At 44.9% G+C, this 24,819-nt stretch overlaps 1 protein-coding gene across 1 annotated transcript in view; it reads left to right on the top strand.

Moving 5' to 3' along the window:
* Positions 1 to 24,819, top strand: part of LOC113405360 (lysine-specific demethylase 4C-like) — a 390,365-nt gene that overhangs the window by 206,923 nt on the left and 158,623 nt on the right. Inside the window, exons 13-15 of the mRNA XM_026646511.1 lie at positions 3,281 to 3,519; positions 5,857 to 6,203; positions 18,414 to 18,525. Coding sequence (XP_026502296.1) covers positions 3,281 to 3,519; positions 5,857 to 6,203; positions 18,414 to 18,525 — 698 coding nt within the window. The remainder of the gene's footprint in view (positions 1 to 3,280; positions 3,520 to 5,856; positions 6,204 to 18,413; positions 18,526 to 24,819) is intronic.

Raw genomic sequence — 24,819 nt, 5'->3', positions numbered from 1 at the left:
CACACACACACACACACACACACACACACACACACACACACACACACCCCTAACCATAGGAAGACCAACAGGCTTGGGGTCTAGGCAAAGGTGCTAACTGTGAAGAATCAGATGCATTGTTGGAGCTTTATGTATAGAGCTTGCAAAGTCCTTATCCTGCCCTGTGCTTGACTCTGGTCAGTGCTGAGAGTTCATCATGTCCATCAGTGCTAAATTCACAGGAAATAATGAACAAAACCAAACAGAGTGGCGGGGGGGAAGGGGTGACCTAAACAAAAAATAAATTATGAGTTTCCCTTCTCCCTTGCAAATAATTTTCCTGCACAGGCATTCTTTTAGAAAATTATTGATCTGATCCTTGGTCTCCTTTCCTCTGCCCCCTACACCTGACATAAGTAGCTATGTGGGGATTTCTTTTAGGATATGTCTACAATCAAAAGTGTGATTGAAACTTGTGTAGGCATACCTGCATTAGCTTTAATCTAGCTACCACAGCTAAAAACAACCGTGACGATGCAGTGGCATGTGTTTCAACACTGGCTGTACAAGCCCACCCCATAACCCTGAGTACACACTCAAGTTGTTAGCCTGTGATGGTGTCTGTGCTTCCATATCTTTGCGGCTATTTTTGGCCTGCTAGCTAGATTAGAGCTAGTGCATGTATGCCTACACGAAGTGCAGTCACACCTCTGATTACAGTGTAGACAACGTAAGAGGAACGACTGGGTGCCTTGGAGACAATGTTGCCTGCCCTCTGCCCGCCCTTTTGCGTAGTGGTTGTGATTAAGGGGAGGAGAATGCAGTCAGGTCATGATTGCTCTTTTGTGATCCCTGGCTGTCCGAAAGCTCTCTTGGATGCTGTTGCACCTAGGTATATCACTGAGGCTGCTATACGTTGTGGCAGGGGCCCAACCTACCCTTGGTCAGCATCAGGAGCATGAAGGTACCTTTTTCCACGCCTCCTCACCACCGTCAGTGGGGTTGGGCACAGCAATAGTACAGCTGAGGATCCTGCCTGTATGTTAGCATGAGATTTGTGTGATAAATTTATTAATTATGCTATTTTTGTAATTAAAGAAAATAATGAAACAAATGTGGAAGAAGGCCCAAGAATAAAGCAGTTCAGAATGACCTCAGGGATCTCCCTTCTTGAGCGATGGCAGATCAGCGGCTTTATTAAAGTTGATGGACACTATTGCGCAGCACCAGCTTCTGTATGCTTTGACAGCAGACGAAGCTCCTGGTTACAGGGCCAGCTGCAAGTTATGAAAGAGAAGGGAGGTTAAGTTTCCAAAAAGAAGAAGAGAGGAACTTATTACAGGGGATGGGTCTCACTTCAAAATTTTTTTTTGAAATCTTTAGTGATCAGAAGAATTTAGCAACCATAACTTTTGATACTTTCTTTTGTTGCCTGTTATTTCATAGACTACATAAATGTACTGAAGAGCAATGTATTACTTTTGAAGTTACAAAAGAAGACTGGCAAAAGGGATTCTTTAGCTCCCTTAACTGTCATAAGAAGGGCTTTCTAATAGTGAATTCTCTCTCATGTAAGGCTTAGAGCTTTTGCTTCCCAACCTGTTAGATCTCTTTTTTTAATTCGTATTAGGATACCTTATTAATTTTGTGAAGTAGTTCAGTACAAAAACCAAATAACAATCCTCACCAGCATTTACCAACTTGAGATAGGTGTGTGTATGTTTGTGCACACACCCAAATATAGAATTGTATTATATTGTGTTTAGTGTCTCAGATGTCACTCCTGCATTGTTATAGTATGTACAGTACTATACTATGGCAGATTTGCACTAGGCACAGCAATGATTTACTTGTCAGCATAACCCTATTGATCTGGGTAGCCAATTTTGGTTAAAAGTAGAGATACTATAATAAATATATTAAAAGTTTTATCGGATGAGTACATGTGCTAAATATAATCACTTAGCTAAACTGATGAACACACGTCTATGCTATTTAATTACTAGATTGGCAGTGGTGCAGACACACAGGGATGCATGTCCTACAAGTGAAGATAAAATATTTATTCCGTTTCATCTCTGCTGTAATGTATTGATGAAAAACATGATAATTTTGATTCCAGGAATAATATAACTTCCCAACTAGGATTGGGTACGAATAGAAATACAACTATAGGAACGTGTCTGCCTGGATGGACGTAATACTCATGCAGTTGTGGACCAGATGCTTTGTCATGCTAGGATCTCAAGAACGAGTAATTGTGTATAGTGGTTCCAGGAGTTATAAAACAATGCTAACCAATCAGCATTTCCAGCATCGTAACACAATTTCTAGAAGGATCACCTTATAAAGAAGTAAATTCAGGGAATATTAGTGGAGGTAAAATATGGCTCCTTAAAATGTTGGTGAAAAAGGTTATCAAAATATTCCTAGCTCACTGGCTACATCTGCAGTCCAAAATATACAACCCTTTGATATAAACTAGAGATGTCTACTACACAGGACACTTCTCATGAAAGTCTCATCAGGTTGCAAATTGGCAACACCTGACTTGTGATGAAGTAATGTGTACAGTACTGCCCTGCTATACTAGAGACTTGAATTTAAGACTTGGGACTCTCACTCCCTGTATCTTGGGCATATAGATTACAACCCATTCAGTCTTTGAGAGCAGTTGCCAGCATTCTTGCTCCGTGTTTGCCCTTCTGTTGGTGGTACAGAATATGCATAAGATGGGCTGGAGGTTGCACTTTATCCATATACTTAAATGTAGTAAAATAACATTTTCTTCAAGACTCAGAAATTTTCCCTAATTCAGATTCTAGTAGCTGATGTTAAAGATGCATATACAATTGCCAAAAATAATCTTTGTAAAAGCTACATGAATGTGCAAGAGTGATCAGGCAAAATGTCTAGTGCACGCAGGGACTGGACAATATTCTCTAATTTTATTGCAGCTGAGCACATTTTTTCTCTATTATTATGTTGCTCAGCTTAATCTCTTTCAGGTTCCGAAGAATGGTTCATCAAAAACTAGTTTTGGACTTTGGTTAAGAAAGACTTACTTGATGTTGTTTCAGGTTTATAGTCTAAGGAATTGTGATAAAACATTAGAAGGTTAAATCCAATCAATTGTTAATCTATCACTTAATAAATTGTAAACACTATCTTGGCACCAAAAAGTTGGGAAATTGTCAGTTTTTTACCACTTTAAGCAGGTGAAAGGGACATTTATGTTGGTAGACATTTTATCTTATCCAAGACAGACATTCTACTGTGACAGCAATATCTCTTATAATAGCTTCCAGCATACCAGATCTCGATCTAAAAAGCTTAAAACTCCAGAGGACGAGAGAGAATCAGCTATGATCGTTGGTGCAGAAATCATAGCCACTGAAGCAGCTACAGATGGCTTCAAGGTCAATGAAAAGCCAGAAGAAAAAGTGAAGCTGGTAAATTCAGAAGTGCCTTCTGGGGAAGAGAAAAACATTAGCAGAACGCAGCTGGATCAGCATTTATTGGATAATATTGAGGTCTCAGGTGAGATAAGGACTGATTATGTTTCACTTGTAAATTTTAGGCTATTGATATTACGATGCCATAAATCTGTGAATGATAAGGCAAATGTGTTGCTCCAAGTGGCATAACTAAAAATGCCTATTCATAAAGTTTTTATGCAGGGAAATCATGTAAGCAGGAGCATCACATGGTATTTTTATGTGATAGGAGCAAGAGCACAACCAATTTAAAATATTGAGCTGAGAGCAAAACAGGTAAAATTATTTTTACTCATTTATTTTTAAAAGAAAGGAACCTCCCCTCCAAAAAAGCACAAATGTTTTTAAATGAACTCCTTCCATAGATTGGCACATTGTAGTGAATGAAAAACTTGTCTGGAAAATGATATGAAGTACCTTATCCACTGAGAGAGACTGTACAGAATATATAAACTTGAGATGTACTGCTTACATTTACAAGCAGAAAACAAATTGTGTATAATGTTAGAGAGAGTCTTAGTTTTCCTTGTGCACAAAATCCCCCACTTCCAAGTGTACAAGTTCTATTACCTAAGCTACACTAGAAGTGTCTGCTAGAGAGCATGCTCACTATGCACACGTTACATACGCCGGTGCCAGCCCAGCATATTTCTACTTACCCTGCTTTGATACTGATATCTTTTCTGAGATTCATTCTCTTGTTAACTCTGAATTTCACTGTGGGCAAGGCATAGTCTCACACTCCTGTCCAGAAGGGAGCTTAGGCCCCAGTTAAGCAAAATACTTGAGCACATGCCTGACTCTAAGCACATGATTAGTCCCTTTGTTTTCAATTTGGCACCAAAACTGTTTTCAGGAATGAAGGATATTACCCTTACTGGAAATACCATCCTTGTTGAAATGTACGAACCAGAAGCTGTAGGCATTGTACAATTCCCAGCACCAGACAGACGACAAGGTGAATTGTCCAGATTTGACTTCAGTAGGACTACTCATGTGCTTAGAAGTAAGCATGTGCATACTTTGCTGAGTTGGGACTTTACAATATCCACCCCTTTGCCTGATTTTCAGAAGTACTGATCATTTGCAATCCCATTGACTTAAATAGAAGTTGGGAGTGTTCATCACTATGGAAAAAACAAGTCCCTACTTAAGTGCCAAGGTGAAATACAAGCTTTGTAAAGTAGAGCTCAGTCCATTCTTCTTTTCATAATGAAAAGATGGAAGATTGGACCTTTGTAGAGGGAGCCTTGTGGATGTGACAGCTGGGCTATGTTGTTACGTGTATGGTGCTGGTAATTGGTGCCTGCAACCTCTGGCTGATACATCCCAACAATTAATTAAAGAAAATATACTTTATATCTGGAAGTTCTGCATTGATATCAGCTGGGACTACTTATTGGTAAATTCTGCAACCAGATAGATGATTTTAATATTCATTGTATACTGCACATGAAATTAATCTTTAGCAGCATTGATGTACAAAATTACTCACTGTAATTTTTGGTGATTTTTATGTCAGTGCTGCTATTTGCAGACAATTCTTGATATTTCTTATAAATATATTTTCCGTATTTTAAGTCATTATTTCTTGTTTACTGACAGATTTTCACACAGGCATAATAGGTGTAAATTCGGAGTATAAAGTTCAATATGCCAACCTTTTACAATGGTTATTTCAAGTAGTTAAATTGCTTGTAGGCTGTCAGAATAATCATGCCAAGTGCATATTGATAATTTCAACTGATACAAAAATGCTTTTTCTAGTTGTTCAAATTGAAAATGCCAATGGAAAGAAAAACAAGACGTAAAAAAAGTTTTACACTCTCAACTCAATATGCTATTACTTAAATTATTCTTTGATAAAACATATCATTCTACTTTTTAGTCTGGCCTTTTGTTGACGGAATGCTAGACAGGATTTCTAAATGAGAATCAGAGTTATGAAACTGGTCTTCAATTCAGACTGCTGTGAGAATGGTATAGAACAGTGGTCCCCAACGCGGTGCCCGCAGGCGCCATGGCGCCCGCTGGGACATCTATGTGTGCCCACGTACTGGCCGGCGGAGAAGCATCCGCCGAAATGCTGCCGAGAAGCGGCAACGTCAAGAGGCGTTGCCGCTGAAATGCTGCTGAGAAGCAGCGTCATCAAGAGGCATCGCCGCCGAAATGCCGCTGATTTTCGGCGGCTTTTCGGCGGCGACGCCTCTTGACGTTGCCGCTTCTCGGCGGCATTTCGGCGGATGCTTTTCCGCCGGCCACGGTCCTCGGTGGCTCGTCGTCCGATGCCCACCACACCGAAAAGGTTGGGGACCACTGGTATAGAATAATAATAATACAATATGAAATTTATTAACAAACCCATATTTTTGATACCTAGGGAACATCTGTTCAAACTCACTTTTCAGCCCTACTCCTGTAATGCAGAAAATTAAAACAGAAGATGAGGACAAGGAAGATTCCAGTATTGCTTCCTTTACACCTAAGAATTCTACACTCCCCATACCCACATCTGTTAGTTGTATAAAGGAAGAAGACGACTCTTTAAAATCTCAGAATCGGTCTGTGCAGGTTGAATCATGCCAGAAGTCACCTGGATATGCTTCCTTTGAATCAGAGAGCCTGGAAAAAGGGGAAACGAATAGTGTGTCCACAGAGGATGATGTCAGCGACCTAGAAAGCAGTGAAAGTAGCGAAAGTGGCTTGGAACCTGGAGAAATACCTGCCGTAAGAAAAAATGCTTTGAAAATACCCATTGTATATGAAACCTATTGCATGGTGGTTTTAATTTATTCATAATCAAGGGCACAGACACATGTCGAACAACAGCAGGCTACTAACCAAAACCTGCTCAACTTTGTGTGTGTTAAGTCCCATTGAGTTCAGTGAGACTTGAGCACATGCTTAAAATGAAGCATGTGCTTAAGGGCTCTCCTGATTAGGGATGATTTCCTGAATTGGGACAGAATTTTATTGCAGCTTACTTGATAATTTTTTTTCTTTTCCTATTTTGGATATCTGGTAATCTGACAATAGGTAGGCAAGTCTGAATTGTCAGACGGTATAGCTAAGCCCCTCCCCTTTTCACTAACTACCAGAGTGGAGGACTCCCCCCACTATAACTATACTAGGAAACTTAGCTAAAGCCTTTGAAATAAACTAGAAATGGAAAAGAAAGCATCCCATGAGAGCAGACGTGGCCACTACTATAAGATATTCAAGTGTGAGGAAAGAAACTTTTTACATATTCCAAGAACTGAGGAAAAATACCAATCATTTACCATGAGTCAATACCCTAAAATGTGTTAGGAGGATTGCTGGTTATTCAGAATAGGTGGATAGGAGGAAGGAAACTCACAGGGATACCACAATCAAATTTTTCTTCTCCTGCTATTGGAAAGTCTGGCAGTCTGACATGGGGATATGAACAGCAGTAAATAATCTCATGGTAAGACAAGTGATTTGAACTTGTCTGCCTGTGGCACATAATAGTTTAGTCTCCTGAGGGCTGTAATACTGTCATCTGTTTTCAGTTAGGTTTAGTGTGTGGGTTCTGGTTGGTGTTGGTGGCCTGTGATATATAGAGGCTTAGACTGGATGATCTGATGATCCCTTCTGGCCTTAGACTTTGTGTAATTATACACTGTATTTACAACCACTAGCGAGGATGCTTAGGGAGGCAATACAGATTGTATCACCTTCCTACCAAATGTTGAGGGTTGGCAAATGACTAAAGATAGACCATATAGTAGCTGGCAAAAGTATGTTCTAAAGACAAGGTCACAACCTTGCAGATCTTTTCATAAAGGCTTGAGATCTTACCACTCCAGAGACTGCGTGTGACCTAGTGGAATAAGCCATGACATTGTTTGGTGGAAACATGTGTGGCTTTATGTACTTTGGCAAAACATGCTTTGATCTATATGGCAGTTGAAGTATTTGAGGCCTTCTCACCATTAACATCTGGATAATAGCGGATGAAAACATAACTTGACTTCCTGAAGGGTTTAATACATTAGATGTAAATCTTAATGGCCCTATATTCATCTAACATATGCTTTTTCCCCCCCTTCAGGTGAAATGGATTTAACAGAAGGAAGGTAGTGCAGTTTCCTGAGCTCTGTGGAAATTAATGTTTTACTTAGGAATAAGTGGAGGAAGAGAGAGATTAGTACCCTGAATACTAATTTAAAGGCTAGACAGGAAATCTGTGTACCAGAGGAGGTTGAAGGAGTTCAGGAGTGTGTAGAAAATGTGTAACATTGGGGTGAAAAGGTAAAGATCTTGGTTTGTTCATGGTGTTAATATGGACTGCTAGAAATTGCTGAATCTTGAACTAAAGAGCAGATCTGTTTAGCTCAGCTTCAGGATAACCTCGTGCTTTTAGAACTAGGAGTCCTGAGTTCATTCCCTGGAAATGAACTGACCAGACAAGTCATTGCAACTGGTGGGCGATTCAGGGATTTGAAGTACTGTGACCTCTGAAGGTTGTGATGAGCTTCCCCACATTCATCAAGTATATCTTTATCCCCCTCTAGTGGATGGACCACATAAAGGAGTGTTCATGAGTTTGCTATTGCCTCTGAGCTAATGGACTGGGTCCTTTAGCTCAGGCAATAGTGGTTCATGCATTCAGATTGAGCGATCTTGGTTTCAATCCTCACAGACGAACCGACCACAGGTGTTGTTACAGAAACAATATTGGACCCATTAATAGTGATAGAAACTTGGAAAACCATGCAGTCTTTGGAAAGAACAGCAGGGTACTGTAGGCTCCCTGTAAAGAGCCAATGACTTTGCATTAACTTTATAATTTCTGCGTTGAATCTGAATTTCCTTCTGAACTACTTGGGGGCCTTCAAATCCAATGTTGCTCTGTGAGTCCTGTCCTCTTGAGAACATTGGAGAATAGAGAGTACATTACCTTTTAGCATTTGAAAGATAGAACGGGCTCTGTTGCCCCTATTTGGAGATAATGACAGATGACTTCTTGTGTAATCTGGCACATCAGTTGATTTTTGGATGTTGGGGGCTTGATGAATCTGTTCCTGGAAAGAGTTCAGTTCAACTCAGTATCCATTCAGAATTAATTCTATAACCTAACCTGTTTAAGGTAGATCAATAGTGTGCAAAGTTTTTGGGGTCTTCCTCCTATTTTGTCCTGGGCCTTATACATGTGGACCAAAGAGTCTGGCCATTATTCTTAGAGGTGGAAGAAGGCATAGAGGTAAATTCAGATTTGCATCTCCTGATATGTCTCTTACCAGCTATTGTCCATCATCCACCTCTATTATTATCTATCTCTGTAGAAGTCAGAATCTCTTCTTTGACAGCAGGATGACCAGCCCAAAGGGCTGCCTGTTTCTACTATCAGGACAAAATTCCCTTCTGTTCTATCTCATTGAAGGAAGAGATTTCTTACCTTTGCCAGAAGTTTCCACCACTACTTTATCACCACTCCCCAAAGAACTTCACTTTGAAAATATTGAGGTACCCATCAGTTTGTCTTGTAAATCTCTTCCTGATGCTCTTAAACTAATCCATGTATGTGTGTAAGGGTACGGATTCACCCCTGTGGCACCCCCTACTGGTTGCTTTGGGGAATCAGCTCGTCCAGCGTCTGGAGCGCCCTCTGCAGGCCGCCTGTCCTCTTCTGGCCCCCGTGTCCCTCCCAAGACCCGGTGTCCCTATTACTGGGATGCTGCCTCCTGGCAGTACCCCACAGATCTGGGTCTTCCCTCCCTGGGGAACCCCCACCCACTATCCCCACCTTGCCTCAGTACTAGGCCACTGCCAGTCACCAACTAGCCCCCGCGCCCTGGGGCAGACTGCAGTATAGGCCACTCATCACTGGCAAGGGGGGGTTGGACTTGCTGCCTTGGCCTAGCCCTGGGCTGCCCTCTGCAACCCCCAGTACCTGTTGGCCTTATACTAGGCCGCAGCCTGGGGCTTTCCAGGCTGGAGCTCCTCAGCCTATCCCCAGCCCTGCTCCACTCAGGTACCCTACCTCTAGATCCCTGCAGCCAGACCCTTCTCTCTCTAAAGGCAGAGAGAGACTCGGCTGAGTGCTTGGCTCCCTGCCTTTATAGGGCCTGCTGAGTCTGTTTGGGGCGTGGCCCCAGCTGCAGCCACTTCCCCCAGTCAGCTCAGCCTTCACACTGCCTGCTCCCTTGGCTATCTCAGGCCCTTCCAGGCAGGAGCAGGTGTCCACCCTGCTACAATGTGTGATGGTGTTTAAAGTCCTGGATCTCTCAGAACATCTTCAGAGTAGCTAAGGAGGCATCTGCAACAAAGGATGAAGCAAGAGAACAAGCAATTCTTGTAGAACTGGGAAGAGTTTTTTGTCTTTGGCTTATTTGTCCAATACTGAGAGGGGCCTTCAGTAGCACGTAACTAGGGCAGAAGCTGTCAGCATTGCACAGGAAGCCCCAGAGTTTTTCCTCAGAAAGTCCTCAATCCTTTTGTCCGTAGCTATGAAGTCCTCCTCTGATGGAATCAGTGTTTCCATAAAAAGTGCGGCAACAACTACATCCACTTTTGAAAATTTAAAGTATTTGGATTATGTTTTGGAAAAGAGTAAAATATTGGTATGTGATCATTAAAGTGCCTGGACTGACTAGACAACTCTCATTCCAAATTAGCTGTATCTAAGGGCTTGTTTTCACTACTGGGGTATGTTAACCTAAGGTACGCTACTCCAGCTACATTATTCACGTAGCCGGAGTTGACATAGCTTAGGTCGAATTATCCGAGTGTCTTCACTGTGCTGTATCAATGGGAGAGCAACTTACCTAAATCTTCTTGGGGAGCTAGAGTACCGGGGTCGACCGGAGAACGCTCTGCTGTCAACCCCTGCGGCGTCGATTGCAGCAGAGTCGATCTCCCCGTAGTGAAGACAAGCCCTGAGATTCCTTCTCAGAGGAATACACATTATTCCTTTTGTCCATTGAGAAAATACTATGTTATCATTTCACTAGCTCTGTGAGCAGGATTTTCCTCAGGTTTGTCCAATTGTGGGACAATGTCCATTGATTCTTCTTTGAGTGCTTGTTCATGTCAATTCCAATCAGGTGTTCGCGTGCCGCATGCACGACAGCCGGAAGATATTCCCCTAGCAATATCCATAGGATCTGCCTGGGCACCCGCTGGAGTTGCGCCTTCATGGCGCCCAATATAGAGCCCTACCAACCTGACCCCCCTCAGTTCCTTCTTACCGCCTGTGACGTCTAGCTGGAACTCCCCGTTGCTCTTGCCTCGGCAAGCGCATGTTAGCAGTGTTCATATATATAGTTAGTGTTAGATAGTGTAGTAGGTTTTTTTTTCATTCGGGGGGTCCCACCCCTCCCCTTTGTTTTTCCCTAGGACCGGGTTATGCCTCGGTCTCCTGGTTTTAAACCGTGCTTGGACTGTGGCAGGTTTATGCTGAGAAGTAACCTGCACGCTTCGTGCTTGAAGTGTCTCGGCGAGGGGAATCTTAGAGACAGGTACAAAATCTGTAGAAGTTTTTGCCTCAGGACTCTTAAAGACAGGGAGCAGCGCCTCCAAGTATTGTTTATGGAGGCAGCACTTCAGCCTCAGTCAGAGCCGGGCATGGCGGATCCGACTTCAAGTGCCGCATCCTCAGCGTGCAGCGCTCCGGCACCATCCATGCATGAGCTGCTGCCAAGGAAGGACTCTGCTAGAGACCCTCGGCACTGCCATGTCTCCGCCCACACCCAGACATCGGTGAGGCACCAGTCGCACTCCCCAGTGTCCCACAAACAGAAAAAGGCCAACAGAGGGCACTCCCCAGCCAGGTCTAAAGACCAGCTGGCCAATAAACCCCCATCCTTCACCCATTCGGTAGGGATTCCGTTAACTTCTGCCCCGGGATGGATCCAGTCGAGTCCAGACCCTCACCGCTCATCGGCGTGCCACCACGAAGACCTACAGCTCCCCTCCACCCCGGAGGCATTCCAGGCAGCAGTGGACCTTTTGGCGCTTACAGCGCCACCCTCACCTCCTAGGCAAGAGAGATCGCCAGCACCGGTTCCGGGCCCAGTACATTCCATGGGCAAACTGGCGATGATGTCGGCCATAAAACCACCATCCCTGTCGCATCAGCCTGCGGCATCGATGGCCCGTGTGGGTGAACTCCCCCAGTTGACACCGCTCTCTGGCACCAAGCAGCTCTGCTCCTCCATGGTCATCACAGTCTGAGACCTCGGAGTCAGAAGCGGAGTCATCGCGCTCTAGTAGGAGCAGAAGATCCTGCTCCCGCCGTGACTGACAGCCCTACCCGGCACCGTGGCCTGGCCAATGGCAGGCTCCTCAGTGGCCCTTCTGGACACCCTGAGCCTATTGCCAGAGTGGCATCGGTGGCCTCAGCTTCTTTCGGGCAGACGCATACATCCTCCGCACCGGGCATCACGGTGGGGACCCATCCACCGACATCAATGGTCTTGGCTCCGATGGCACCTTTGACGACCGTGGCAACAATCATGCCACTGGCGCTGGTGGCACCGGTTGCCGCTCCACCCTCGGCACTGATACCAGCACCGGCCGTGGCACTAGCCGTAGTTCAGCTGCTCCTTGCCTCAGAGGGCTGAGGGCAGGGAAGAGACCTGGCCACCATTTCATCTTCCTTGTTACCGGATGAGGCGCTGGCAGGTTCCTCAACCGCTCTGGCCTCAGTGAACACAAGGGTCCTTCAGCAGCTGCTGAGACGGGTGGCCCAGAACCTTAATATCAAGACTGAGGAGGTGGTGGAGGAGGTCGATCCGATGGTCGACATCCTCTCCCCCCCACTCCTGGGCCATCCCGCATCGCACTGCTACTGGTTAAAACGATCAGCGATGCCACTAAGAATCTGTAGCAGACCCTGACCCCATTGCCTCTGATCGCAAAAAGGCACGAGCAGAGATACTTTGTTCCCTCTCGAGGATACGAGCATTTGTATACTCACCCCCCTCCGGACTCCCTGGTAGGAGACGCAGCTAATCAGCGCGAGCACCAGGGCTACCAGGGGCCCACTCCCAAGAACCACAAGACCAAAAAACTGGACCTCTTTGGCAGGAAAATATAGTCTGTGGGGGGTTTGCAGCTTCGTATCGCTAACCACCAGGCGGAGGTTAGCAGATACAACTTATAATACTCGTGGCGCAATGGAAATATTCACAGAGCTCTCATGTGGAGTTTTCCGCGCTTGTAGAGGAAGGCAAATTGATTTCCTGCACATCCCTGCAGGCAGCCTTGGATGCAGCAGACGCCGCCTCTCACACCATTGCTTCAGGGGTGGCTGTGAGAAGGAGTTCCTGGCTTCAGGTCTCAGGCCTATCGTACGAGGTGAAGCAGACAATTTAGGATCTCCCCTTCGAGGACCAGTCTCTGTTTTCAGAAAAGACTGACTCCCGTCTGCATAGCCTCAAGGACTCTCAGGCCATCCTGAAGTCCTTGGACCGCCACACGCCTGCGACCCAAAGGAGGCACTTCAGACCTCCCTAACCCCCACCAATACAGAGACTGGATCCTCCCTGCCTTACCTTTTCATTCTGTCTATCCCTGTACTTTCACGCGTACTTTCATGTAGCAATCACTTCGTCCCACAGAAAATACCTCGGTCTGTCAGCGGTGCCTCATGTATTCACCAAATGCATGGCAGTCGTGGCCGTGTTTCTGCACAGGCGCCAGGTACAGGTGTTCCTGTACCTTGACGACTGGCTGTTCAAGGGCCGCTCCAGGCCTCCAGTGGAGGCGCAAGTCGAATTCATCATAGCGACTTTAGATGAGCTGGGCCTTCTCCTAAACAGGGGGAAGTCGACTCTATCCCCCCTTCAGCAGATAGAGTCATAAGGGTGGTTCTGGACTCAACCCAGGCTAGGGTGTACCTGCAGGAGACAAGGTTCCGGGCCATGGGCGACATTATTCGGAGTCTCAGGCAGTTTCCAACCACCACAGCACAAAATTGCCTAAGACTCCTCGGACACATGGCCGCCTACACCTACGTGGTGCAACATGCCAAGCTCAGGCTTCGGCCTCTCCAGTTGTGGCCAGTCTCTGTGTGTCGGCCAGTTCAAGACAGTTTGGACAGCGTAGTGACTCTGGCTCACACGGTCCTTGACTCCCTTCTGTGGTGGCTCGACCCACAGGTGGTGTGTGCAGGGGTCCCCTTCGCCAGTCCCCAACCAACTCTCTTGTTGTGATGGACGCATCAGACTTGGGCTGGGGAGCGCATTTGGGAGACCTCAGGACACAAGGCCTCTGGTCTCGGCGGATCTGGCTTTCCACATCAATGTCAGAGAGCTGAGAGCGGTGTGCCTGGTGTGCCAGACTTTCCGAGCCCACCTAACAGGGAGTTGTGTATCAGTTATGACAGACAACACCACAGCGATGTTTTATATCAACAAACGGGGGTGCATGCTCCTCTCCCCTGTGCCAGGAAGCCCTCATGCTGTGGGACTTCTGTGTAGAGCATTTGATTAATCTGCAAGCATCGTACCTCCCTGGAGTACAGAATGAGTTGGTGAACTACCTCAGCAGGTCATTCCACAGCCACGAGTGGTCCCTGCGCCCGTATGTCGCAAACTCCATCTTTCAACAGTGGGGGTTTCCCCAGATAGACCTGTTCGCCAGCAGTTTTGCTCCTTATACAACCACAGTTCGGACTCCTCTAGTGGATGCGTTCCTCTTCCTGTGCGGAGACCATCTCCTTTACGTGTTCCCATCCCACTCATTCACAAGCTGTTCCTCAAAATAAGGAGGGAACAAGCTTCGATGATACTGGTAGCTCCAGCCTGGTCCTGACAACGCTGGTACACATTGCTCCTGGAAATGTTCGTGGAAGCCCCAGTCACCTTGCCCCTCTTCTTGGACTTAATATCTCAGGACCATGGCCGCCTTCAGCACCCGAACCTCGAGTCGTTGCCCCTTATGGCGTGGAAGCTCCATGGCTGAACCCGATGGAGCTTGCCTGTTCGGACCAGGTTAGACAAGTCCTCCTTGGCAGTAGAAAACCCTTCACCAGGGCGACCTACCTTGCCAAGTGGAAGCGATTTTCAATCTGGGTGGCACAGCATCATTCATCTCCAACGCTCACCACTCCTCCTTATATTGGACTACTTCCTCCACCTCAAGCAGCAAGGTCTGTCCACGTCTTCAATAAAGGTTCACCCAGCCGCCATTTCAGCCTTCCATCCAGGTACAGACGGCCAGTCGGTCTTCGCCAACCCTATGGTCAGTCGTTTTCTGAAAGGTCTCGACAGGCTATAGCCACAGGTCAGGCAACCAATCCTGGCTTGGGACCTCAACCTGGTCCTTTCCAGACTCATGGGACCGCCCTTTGAACCTTTGGTGAAGTACTCCCTGCTCTATCTCTCATACAAGGTAGCGTTTCTGGCAGCGATAACCTTAGCCAGGAGGGTGTCTGAGCTCAAGGCCCTGACATCAGAGCCTTGCACTGTGTTCCATAAGGACAAGGTCCAGCTCAGGCCTTACCCGGCTTTCCTCGCGAAGGTTGTCTCCCAATTTCACATCAACCAGGACATCTTCCTCCCAGTATTCAATCCGAAGCCTCACTCGAGTGGCAGGGAGCAAAGGCTTCACTCAGTAGATGTCTGCAGAGTGCTAGCCTTCTACATTGAGAGGATGAAGCTGTTCCGAAAGTCTGTCCAGTTATTCGTGGCAGTGGCGGATAGAATGAAAGGTCTTCCCATCTCTTCTCAATGGATTTCTTCCTGGATCACGTCCTGCATCCGTGAGTGCTACAACCTGGCTGGGGTGCCTGCTCCTCCAATCACTGCGCACTCCACCAGGGCTCAGGCCTCTTAAGTGGTGTTCCTGGCGCAGCTTCCCACGCAGGAAATATACAGAGGGGCGACATGGTCCTCCATACACACTTTCACCACGCACTATGCAATCACCCAGCAGGCCAGAGACGATGCAGCCTTTGGAAGAGTGGTGCTCCAATCAGTGGAAACTCCAACCCCGCCTCCTGAATTTGGGCTTGGGAGTCACCTGATTGGAATCAACGTGAACAAGCACTCAAAGAAGAAAAAATGGTTACTCACCTTCTCGTAACTGTTGTTTTTCTAGATGTGTTGTTCATGTCCATTCCAATACCCATCCTCCTTCCCCACTGTTGGAGTAGCCAGCAAGAAGGAACTGAGTGGGGGTCGGGTTGGCAGGGCCCTATATTGGGCACCATGAAGGCGCTATTCCAGGGAGTGCCCAGGCCGACCCTACGGATACTGATGGGGAAAAAAATCTTCCGTCTGTCATGCATACGGCGCACGCACATCTGATTGGAATGGACATGAACAACACATCTCGAAGAACAACAGTTACGAGAAGGTGAATAACCATTTTATTCAGAACTCTCCATAACTTAGAATCATAAAATTGATGGGAAAAGTCTATCATGAGCTTCTTCTTCTTCAGACCCTTCCTCAGAGAGCACCTGTTCTTCCAGCCAAGAGATGAGAGAGGAATGGGAACATTTACCTTCTTCATTCTTCGATTTTTTTGTTTTGTTTTATCTTTTCACGTGTTAGAAAAAAAAGTCATATATGGAGGGGAGGGAAGGGTCAGGTAATGGAAAACAAGTGAAGGTTTTCATCAAACCTTTGAAACTCTGAATAGGCTCCAGTAAAGATCACTTAGTTCTCAGATGAGTAATATCCTGACCCGTTAGAGTGTGCCCTGGATCATCAGAATCACAAGAATGGACTATTTCTCTTTTTTGGTTTGCTTGTTTGTTTGCATGTATGTCAAGGAGGTTTGAAGGATTGGATGGAGGAGATGATACAAAAATAATTTGGATATTTGTGATCCGTAGATAGAGCCTGGACTTCAACAGGAAGTGGTCCATATACCCGGATGGTGGGTGGGATGTTGATTTAGGGAGAAAGAGGAAATTGAGTTAAGGACCCCAGAACAAATGGAGGATCAAAGGCCATGAACCACTGTCTAACGAGAGGCGAAAGAGTACAGTATCCAGTTAAAATTTCAGCACAGTGGGCTGGATTCATGAGGGAATAGCTTCCCAAGGGCATGAGGCAGAGGAGTGGGGAACATGCTGACTTGTCATTGGAACTGGTCCCCATAGGCTACTGGCTTCCTCAAGTAAAGCAGCTGATACAACCAGGCCATCTGCTGCAGAAGCTGATGAAGAGCTCCTGTGGGGCAGCATGGTTGAGACAAGGCTCTTGTTTTTCTTAGTTACATCAGCTAGTGTGGCTTTTTTCTGTGGGCTCAGTGGGATTGGGACCACATTTCTGATTTGAAGCTATGGCTTCTGTCTGCCCCCTTACTTGTGGATCTTTATTCTCCTGCTTGTGTTAGCTCTGAGATGGGTGAATCCAAGGACATGGTATTGGAGGCATACGAAGAGTACAATGACTCCTCAAGGTATATCTGAAACAGGCGTTATGTATTGGAGGCACGAGGCTTCTTATCCCTTTTGGACTTCCGAGATGCATCTAAGGTGCCTTTAGGAGAAGTCCTCATGTTCAATAGTGTCAATTTGTATTTTTAATTAGTACATTTAGTAAAATCTTCTCATTATTACCCACTACAAAATGCACAATTTCTGTTTTCTCATGCTGAGATAAGAGGCAGTCAGGATTATCTTGGAGAAGCAGAACAATTGTGGACCTTAGCGAAAAGAGGAGTATGTAGCTGCTGTATGACAGACTGGACCTGCCTCTGATATTAGCAGAGAGGAAGGAAAACTGACTGTTGCATTGCCAGACATACCCAAAGTAGGGGAAATATAATTTAGAGGCAGAAATAAAACAGCACTTGCCCTTTTACAGACATGAAAATTGCACTAATAATTTTTTAGAGAGATGTGAGATTTGAGTCCTGACACCACTCCTCCCCTTGTAATAATATTAAGTACTATAAACATCTTTTCAATATTGTGATCATATTATGTAACAGGTTATATTTAATTTATCTGTTTGGGTACCTCTCAGACATTCCCAAGTGGCTTTTCAAATATTTTCCAGTACACCTCCTCTGTGTTACGGTTGTACAGAATTATATTACAGAGGCTATTAGGAAGGCCAGTCTGCCTTACTTTTTTGCTCAGCTAGTTGCATCTTTTGATGTCATAAACCCAGCCTTAGCCACAACATCCTCCTCCCTCCACTTATTTTAGTAAACAGTATGTAGCTCTGTATTGTAGCTGCTGACAGCCTTGATTTGCTGTTTTCTTGCTCTCAAGGATGTGCATTGTTTTGTCAGTCATCTCCTTTATCTTTCCTCCTTACCTAGACTGGCGAACTCCAGAAGTGATCTCTGGTACTGATCCTTGATAAATGAGGCTGTTGTGACTTGATTTTCCCTTTTTTTTAAAAGTACCCATATGATGATAATTACTGACAACTGCATGAAGCCACCACAGGATGAATAGCATGGCTGTGCAGATAAATGAAATGGCACACACATTTCCATTTAATACCTTATGAGTCAGTGTGATAAAATGTTTTGAAATATACAGCAGTATTCTAGCGTACATTACATTTTCAGCCAGTGTTAATCTTTATTCAGTATATTTAGCATTTATTTGTTGTAATTATATGTTAATGGTTGCTTTGTGTTTCTTTTTAAAGACAAACTTAAATGTTGCATTTTAACTTTTAGTTCCTAAACTGAATGGGTGAAAAGTTATGAAGAAAAACTGTGCATGTTTTTTTAATATGTTGTCCTAATACCAAGTTGTTTTCCACACCTTTTTCTGAAGTAAAGTGAGAGATTGTCCCGTCTCCTGGATCTAACAAAATAACTAATGTCAGACAAATTTTTGAACCATCAATGAGAGGGTTTTTTTACATGCCTTATGTGAGAATTTATCTAACAAAGTAGATACTTTATACTATTAGCAGAAGAATGTTCGTGCTTACCAGCATTAGTTTTTTTCAGTTTCCAACTAAACTAAACGTGGTTTCTCCCTTTCAGTTAGCAGAAATTGAAAGAAAGAAAACATGTAAGAGTTGGCGTCATCCACTAAGTAAACCCCCGGCCAGATCTCCTATGACACTGGTTAAACAGCAGGCAGTAAGTGATGAAGGTGAGCATGGTTTTAATGTGTTTCTCTAATTATATCTGTCTGTCTTTATAAACGCGTATACATATATATTTTAACTATGACAAAAGTGCTGAAGATAACAGTATTTTGACTGTGTGGGAAATCTTCTAAAGTTGCAGAATAATTCCATTGAAAAGCTTTCAGCATGCTTGCTGAATTCATGGGTTCTTTCTTTCTTTTTCCCCGTTTTCACTTAAATTCTCCTAAACATATTAGAACTGTCTTGTAAGAAGCTCAGAACAGTATGAAGTCCTTTAAAGTGCTGTGTGTGGGATGAAGACACTTTCTGTAGCCAGATCTCCTTTGTTGGATTTCACATCAATTGGTTTTAGCAGCAAACTTTACATCTTATTGTAGGAAGGCAAGTGTAGCTATGACATACCATTTCTAGATCTTCAGAACATCAATCCTGCTTGCAAACTGTACCTCATTGGACTTTTGTTTTTTTTTTTTTGCATTGTGATTCCATTGTTTTATAGACATCCAGTTGGAGGCTTGAAAAGCGGTTCTGGTAAAAGACATCTGTAGTCTTGATTCATGAAAGAGACCACAGATGTTCCAAAACATCAGAAAGGTTACCGGCAGTCTTTATTATACCTTGAATTCTGGCCCCACAATTGGTTAAAAATATAAAGGGAAACAATTAAATAGACTGTTCTCTCTCTAGGTTTGACAAAGCCATTTTACTGTTTCTATTGAAAATGGAGAGCTACTGAGCATATCCCACATACATTCCTTATTTTACTCCTGAGGGCATTCTGCGCCAAAAAAATAAAAATTCTGTGAACAATATTTTAAAATTCTGCACGTTTTATTTGCCAATAAATAAATACAGAGGCTCCAGCATGGCAGTGGGGAGCATAGGCCACTGGCTACATGAAGGTGGGGGAATCACGGGGATTGTGTGGATGGGGAGCAGCCCTCTGTACAGTGACCCCTCCCCCCACAACTGAGGAGCGATGGGCAGGAAGCAGGGGAGGATGATGAGCTTCCTGCAGCTGCAGGAAGTTTCTGGGGGTGGGTCTGAAACAGCCCCAGCCACTCCTTGCAGGGGAGGAAGAAGCCTCATCCTCCCCTGCCTCCAACCCAGCTGGGACTAGCAGCTGATCCCGCCTTAGGGTTAGGAGCCACTGGCTGAGGTGTCCCCAGCCCCACTGTGATTTACCTCTCCGCTGTCTGTTCTGGGTGCCTGAAACGATGTACCCGTGCTGCTAGGGAGTGGTGCGGCGTGACTGCTCTTGCAGCTTCTCTTTGCTTCCCTGTCAGAAAGTCATTTTTCTGTGGGGGAAGCAAAGAAATCGGCAGGGGACATGAATTCTGTGCATATGCAGTGGTGCAGTATTTCCCCAGGAGTATCATTTATACCATTCATATAGTTATACCAGTAAGTTTCTGTAACAGGCAAAGTTCAAGATTTTAACAACCGGGGATCAGATTCTCAGCACAGCTGAAGAGACTGGCATAAATGTAGGCCAACTAAAAGCAAAAATAGCCCTTAATGAAATTTTAAAGCTACCCAGGACTGCCTCCCTATCCTCATTTCTGACACAATTCCTCCTCTGTGCGGGAATCAGCAGCAGCAGCAGCATTAAGGTAGCTTTCTGCTTGCTTTGGTGGTGCACAAAGGAGATGGTTTCAGGGCAAAGAATCTGGCTCCTAAATTCACATTTAAGCAGTTAAATAATTTTCAAAAACACTGAGCACAGAGCAGCTCCCATTGACTTCCAGGAGAGCTGCTATGTACTCAGCACTTCTGAAATTTAGTCCAGTCGCTTAGATGCCTAAATAAGGAGCCTAATATTATGCACTCCAATCTTTCCACAATATTAAAACTGTGCACCTCAAAGCAATACCACCATAGACTGGACAATTTTTTTAATAGATCCAAATAGAATTGGGTTTCTCCCATAATATTTCAATCTGAGGGGGTTGTGAAAAAATAGTAAGGTCAAAATGATATAGTACAGCCATCAAGCTATTCAGTATGCCAGCTTCACTCATGTATAAGGTGCTTTTGCTTTCCTTAACTGTTATAAGCAATGGTGTCTGTGTGTGTGTGTGTGTGTGTGTGTGTGTGTGTGTGCAGGGCTGGTGCAAGGATATTTTGTGCCCTAGGTGAAACTTCCCCCTTGCGCCTCCCCTCCCCTCCCCCCGGAGCATCGCTTATTATAAGCTTTCAAAAATGAATACAGTGGAATCATATCTTACGCGGGGGTTAGGTTCTAAGGTCAGCGAGTAAGAGGAAAATCGCATATAGTGAAAATTACCATAAAGTACAGTACACACAGTATACAGTAGAACAGGGGTTCCGTTCACGCAGGAACCGGCGGACGGAATCCCAGACGCTGGCCCCGCTCAGCCCGCTGCCAGCCGGGGTCCCAGGGCCGGCGGCTGGGACCTCAGCCCGCTGCCAGCCAGGGTCCCAGCCGGCGGCTCCGCTCAGCCTCCTGCTGGCCTGGGTGAGCGGAACCCCAGGCCAGCAGCGGGCTCAGCAGCGGCCGGGACCCGCAGCCTGCCATTTAAAAAAAAAAAAAAAAATCGGCTCGCGTGCCACCTTTGGCACATGTGCCATAGGTTGAGGACTCCTGTTCTAGTGTATACTGTCTGTACTGTACTTTATGGTAATTTTCACTATACACAATTTTCTTCTTACGCGCTGACCTTAGAACCTAACCCCCGCGTAAGATGTGACTTCACTGTAGTGTACAAAAAAAATTTTGTGCACCGCTTTTTGGTGCCCCCAAATCTTGGCACCCTAGGCGGCCGCCTAGTTCGCCTAGTGGTTACACCGGCCCTGTGTGTGTGTGTGTGTGTGTGTGTAAGTAAATATACTAAAAAGCAGCCCTCATCCCCCAATAAAAACCCCAAACACCACCACCCAAGGGCAGTGCTTTTTCTTATTTCCACAACTCTTGGGTCACTGCACTTTCCTTTTCTTAAAGCCTGCAAACTGTAGCTTGAAACTTGTGGCACATTCAAATTCAGTTTTTCACTCAAGAGCATCAAGCAGTATTTTGCATCCTTTCAGGAGATGTAACTTATGTAATTAGGGAACAGATTAGATCTGACATTCATACAATGTGTGATGACATCCATTTAAAAATATTTTAAAAAACTGCAAAAGTTCTCTTTTCTGTTAAACGGAGAATAAAGGCCTTAGTTTTTATTCCATCATAATTTTAAGTTTCACTGTATGTTTTTTTTCAAAAATGTAGGATTAATATTTATGTTAAAGCCCTAAGTTACAAAGGAAATTTGATCTTCTTATGTGGCATATTTGGTAAGTAGTGCTAAAAGAAGCCTCTTTTCTCCTCAGCTACTATAGATTCATCCATAAACAGTTCCTGTAGCTAACTTGATGGTACTGTACTTTTGATTTGAATGACTTATCAGACATCTCTTATTAAAATATCGATCATGGCCTCCTGGGTATGTTTTCAGGGTTGACATGCTAATAAGATATATCACAGTTGTTGAAAGCAGTTTTTATTTCAGGTTTGCAAGCACCAGCTATTAACAGTTGGGAAAACAAAAAAAACCCTCTATCTCAGTCAAATTCCTTTGCGTGTGTTTGCAATAACAAAACATTCATTTTAGGGGAAAATACTTGAGAAAAAGTACAGAGCAATTCTGTTGGGTTGTTTGGCTGTATTTTAATAGAAAGGAATATGGAATGTATATCGTCTTTTAACATATAATAGTTTTTTTTAAACAGCATATTTTGATGATAGATTTAAAAAAAAACGAGTTACGGGAGATTGAAAACAACCATATACTTTATTTTAAACAATTTAATTAGCATAGTTAAATTAACATAAGCCCTTCTTTATTTAAATCATTCACCTCCATGACAACAATTATTTTTGGGACAATAACAAACAGAAATGACAAACTCACAATAGAAACTGATGCGAAGCAAGCAAGCAATACGGTTCTACTTCCATCACGTTTCATTTCTTTTTCTGCCTTATTTTTGGCATTCATCTAGGTGGCTGCTCTTAGAGGAGCTGGGACTGGCAAATATAGTTCACTTCTGAACTTGCTGACATTGATGGGCTTGAATTTCAGTAGTGCTGAGCGCTGACACCTCCAGTGAAGTCAATGTGAGTGCTGAGCATCTCTAAAATATCAGGTCTCATGTATTCAACACAGTGGTGCCAGTTGCTTATTAAATGACGCTACATTTTATTTTTTTTTTTTAGTTTATGAAAAGTTACTATACTCAAGTATAGTTTTTTAAGTGTAAATCCAGCAAAGACATGAATTGGTATGTTAAATTCATGTCTACAAAACACTTTGTAAAGGAATGCAAAAGGTTGGACCCTGTAGCGGGGTGGTCACCCGCTTCGTCCTTAAAGGACTTAAAACAGCCCAGGAGAGGGCTGTGGCTGGGGAAGGCTGAATGGAGAAGCAGCCTCAGCTGTGGCCACGCACCAGTTATAAGAGGGCAGTGGGCAAGGAGCAGACAGTCTCCCTCTAGCTGAGGCGGGAGATGGACCTAGCTGCCTGAGTACTAAAGGGTACTGGAGTGGAGCAGGGCTGGGGGAAGGCCAAGGGAGCTGGGGAGCTCCGGCCTGGAAACCCCCCAGGCTGCGGCCAATTAGGTACTGGGGTTGTGGGGGGCAGCCCACGGGTAGGCAGAGGCAGCAGGTCCAAACCCCCCTTGCCTATGGTGAGTGGCTTTTACACTGCAGTCTGCCCCAGTGTGCGGGGGCTAGATGGTGACTGGTAGTAGGCCACGACTGAGGCAAGGTGGGGATAGAGGGTTGGGGATTCCCCTGGGTGGGGAGACCCTGAGACTGCAGGGGTATTGCCAGGGGGCAGCACCCCAAAGACAAGGGGCACCAGGTCCTGGGAGGGACATGGGGGCCAGCGGCAGTGGGACACTGGCCTGCAGAGGGCGCTCTGCTCTGGAAAGAGCTAATCCCCGGAGCAACCAGCAGGAGGTGCCGCAGGGGTGAGTCCCGCACTGTCACAGCCCCCCTGAATGTGTAACTTGCACAGCCTCCGTCTATGAACAACGGAAAGCCTACCTCCAGACATAAGCTGCAACCGTACAGGCAGCTTAAAAAACCCCTCTGCAGCCATTTTTGTTCTGTTGGATAACACAAATTTAACAGGGCTGGCATGTCTTTTCCAGCGTTATGCATTCAGTCAGCCTCAGCTAAGTGTCACTGAATTACATGTGGTAATTATAGTTGTTTCCTTGTCCATAAGTCTCCCACCTTATTCTAAGCCTAAAATCTCTCATTTGTTTCTTCTTCCCTTTACGTCCGAGAATGTCTGAATAGATCAAATTCACCAAATGCATTACTTCAATTAGCTGTTAAGCATCTTTCTGAACATTAGTGACAGCTTAGACACATGATCCATATCTCTATAATGTTTGCATGCCTTGAGGGGCTAGATTGAGTGGATTTCAGACAGTGTTACAGTAATTTTACACAAAAAGGGCTTTATTAATTTTATAATTCATTTGGTAAAGTAATTAAAGATTTAAATATGTGGTGGGTTGGAGTGAAGTTGCTCTTTTTAAATGAGAGATTATAGTGGTTGTGGTGGATGATGGCTCCTTGGCTAGAGCTAAAATAAAGTATCAGAAATGAGGATCTCCACCTCAACGTGGATTATTCTTGCCATAAGCTGGTCAGATGGCACAAACCTGGCAGTGAATCGCAAGGATTCTGTTGTCTCCATGCTGTCTTCTGCAGCAGGCTGTTAGCCTTCTAGCCTCCCTATATCTATTGTCACAGCAGCAGCAGCCTAACAGCAGGTCACCGTGTCTCCTGGCTTTTAGCTCCCCTCCCATTTCTCTCTTGAACAGGAAAATTATCTTTCTGGTGACATCATTTGTGTGTGTATGTGTATTGGGGACGGGTGTGAATTGGTACCAGCTAGCTACCGGGCACATGTGGCCCTCTTGCTGTGAGAAGTGTGAAACAGTCAGTGGAAATGGTGGGTATTGCTAACAGTCTGAAGAAGTCCCTCCATTGTCCCTTCACCCTCCTCTCTCTCAAGATTGTGGTGATCTTGTATGCTAGGTTTCCAGGCTTGGTCAAGATGGAGATGGTTTGTACTTTGGTACCACTCTCATTTCTCTCTGCTCCTTCCAATTGTCTAGTTTCCCGATCTTGTCCTTTTCATTCTGACTTCTCATCATGCACCAATTACAGGCCAGCAGCCACCCAGTTCCTAGCTTCGGTGGGCGAAACCGCAACAGAGAGTATAGACTTTGGTGGGAGGAGCTTGCACACAAGATGGAGACTGAATGAGCCA

This window comes from Terrapene carolina, unplaced genomic scaffold (assembly GCF_002925995.2).
Source record: "Terrapene carolina triunguis isolate 2854851 unplaced genomic scaffold, T_m_triunguis-2.0 Scaffold35098, whole genome shotgun sequence".
In the NCBI taxonomy this organism is placed as follows: domain Eukaryota; kingdom Metazoa; phylum Chordata; order Testudines; family Emydidae; genus Terrapene; species Terrapene triunguis.
The sequence above is the reverse complement of the archived record's forward strand: the minus strand, read 5'-3'. Positions and strand labels throughout refer to the sequence as shown.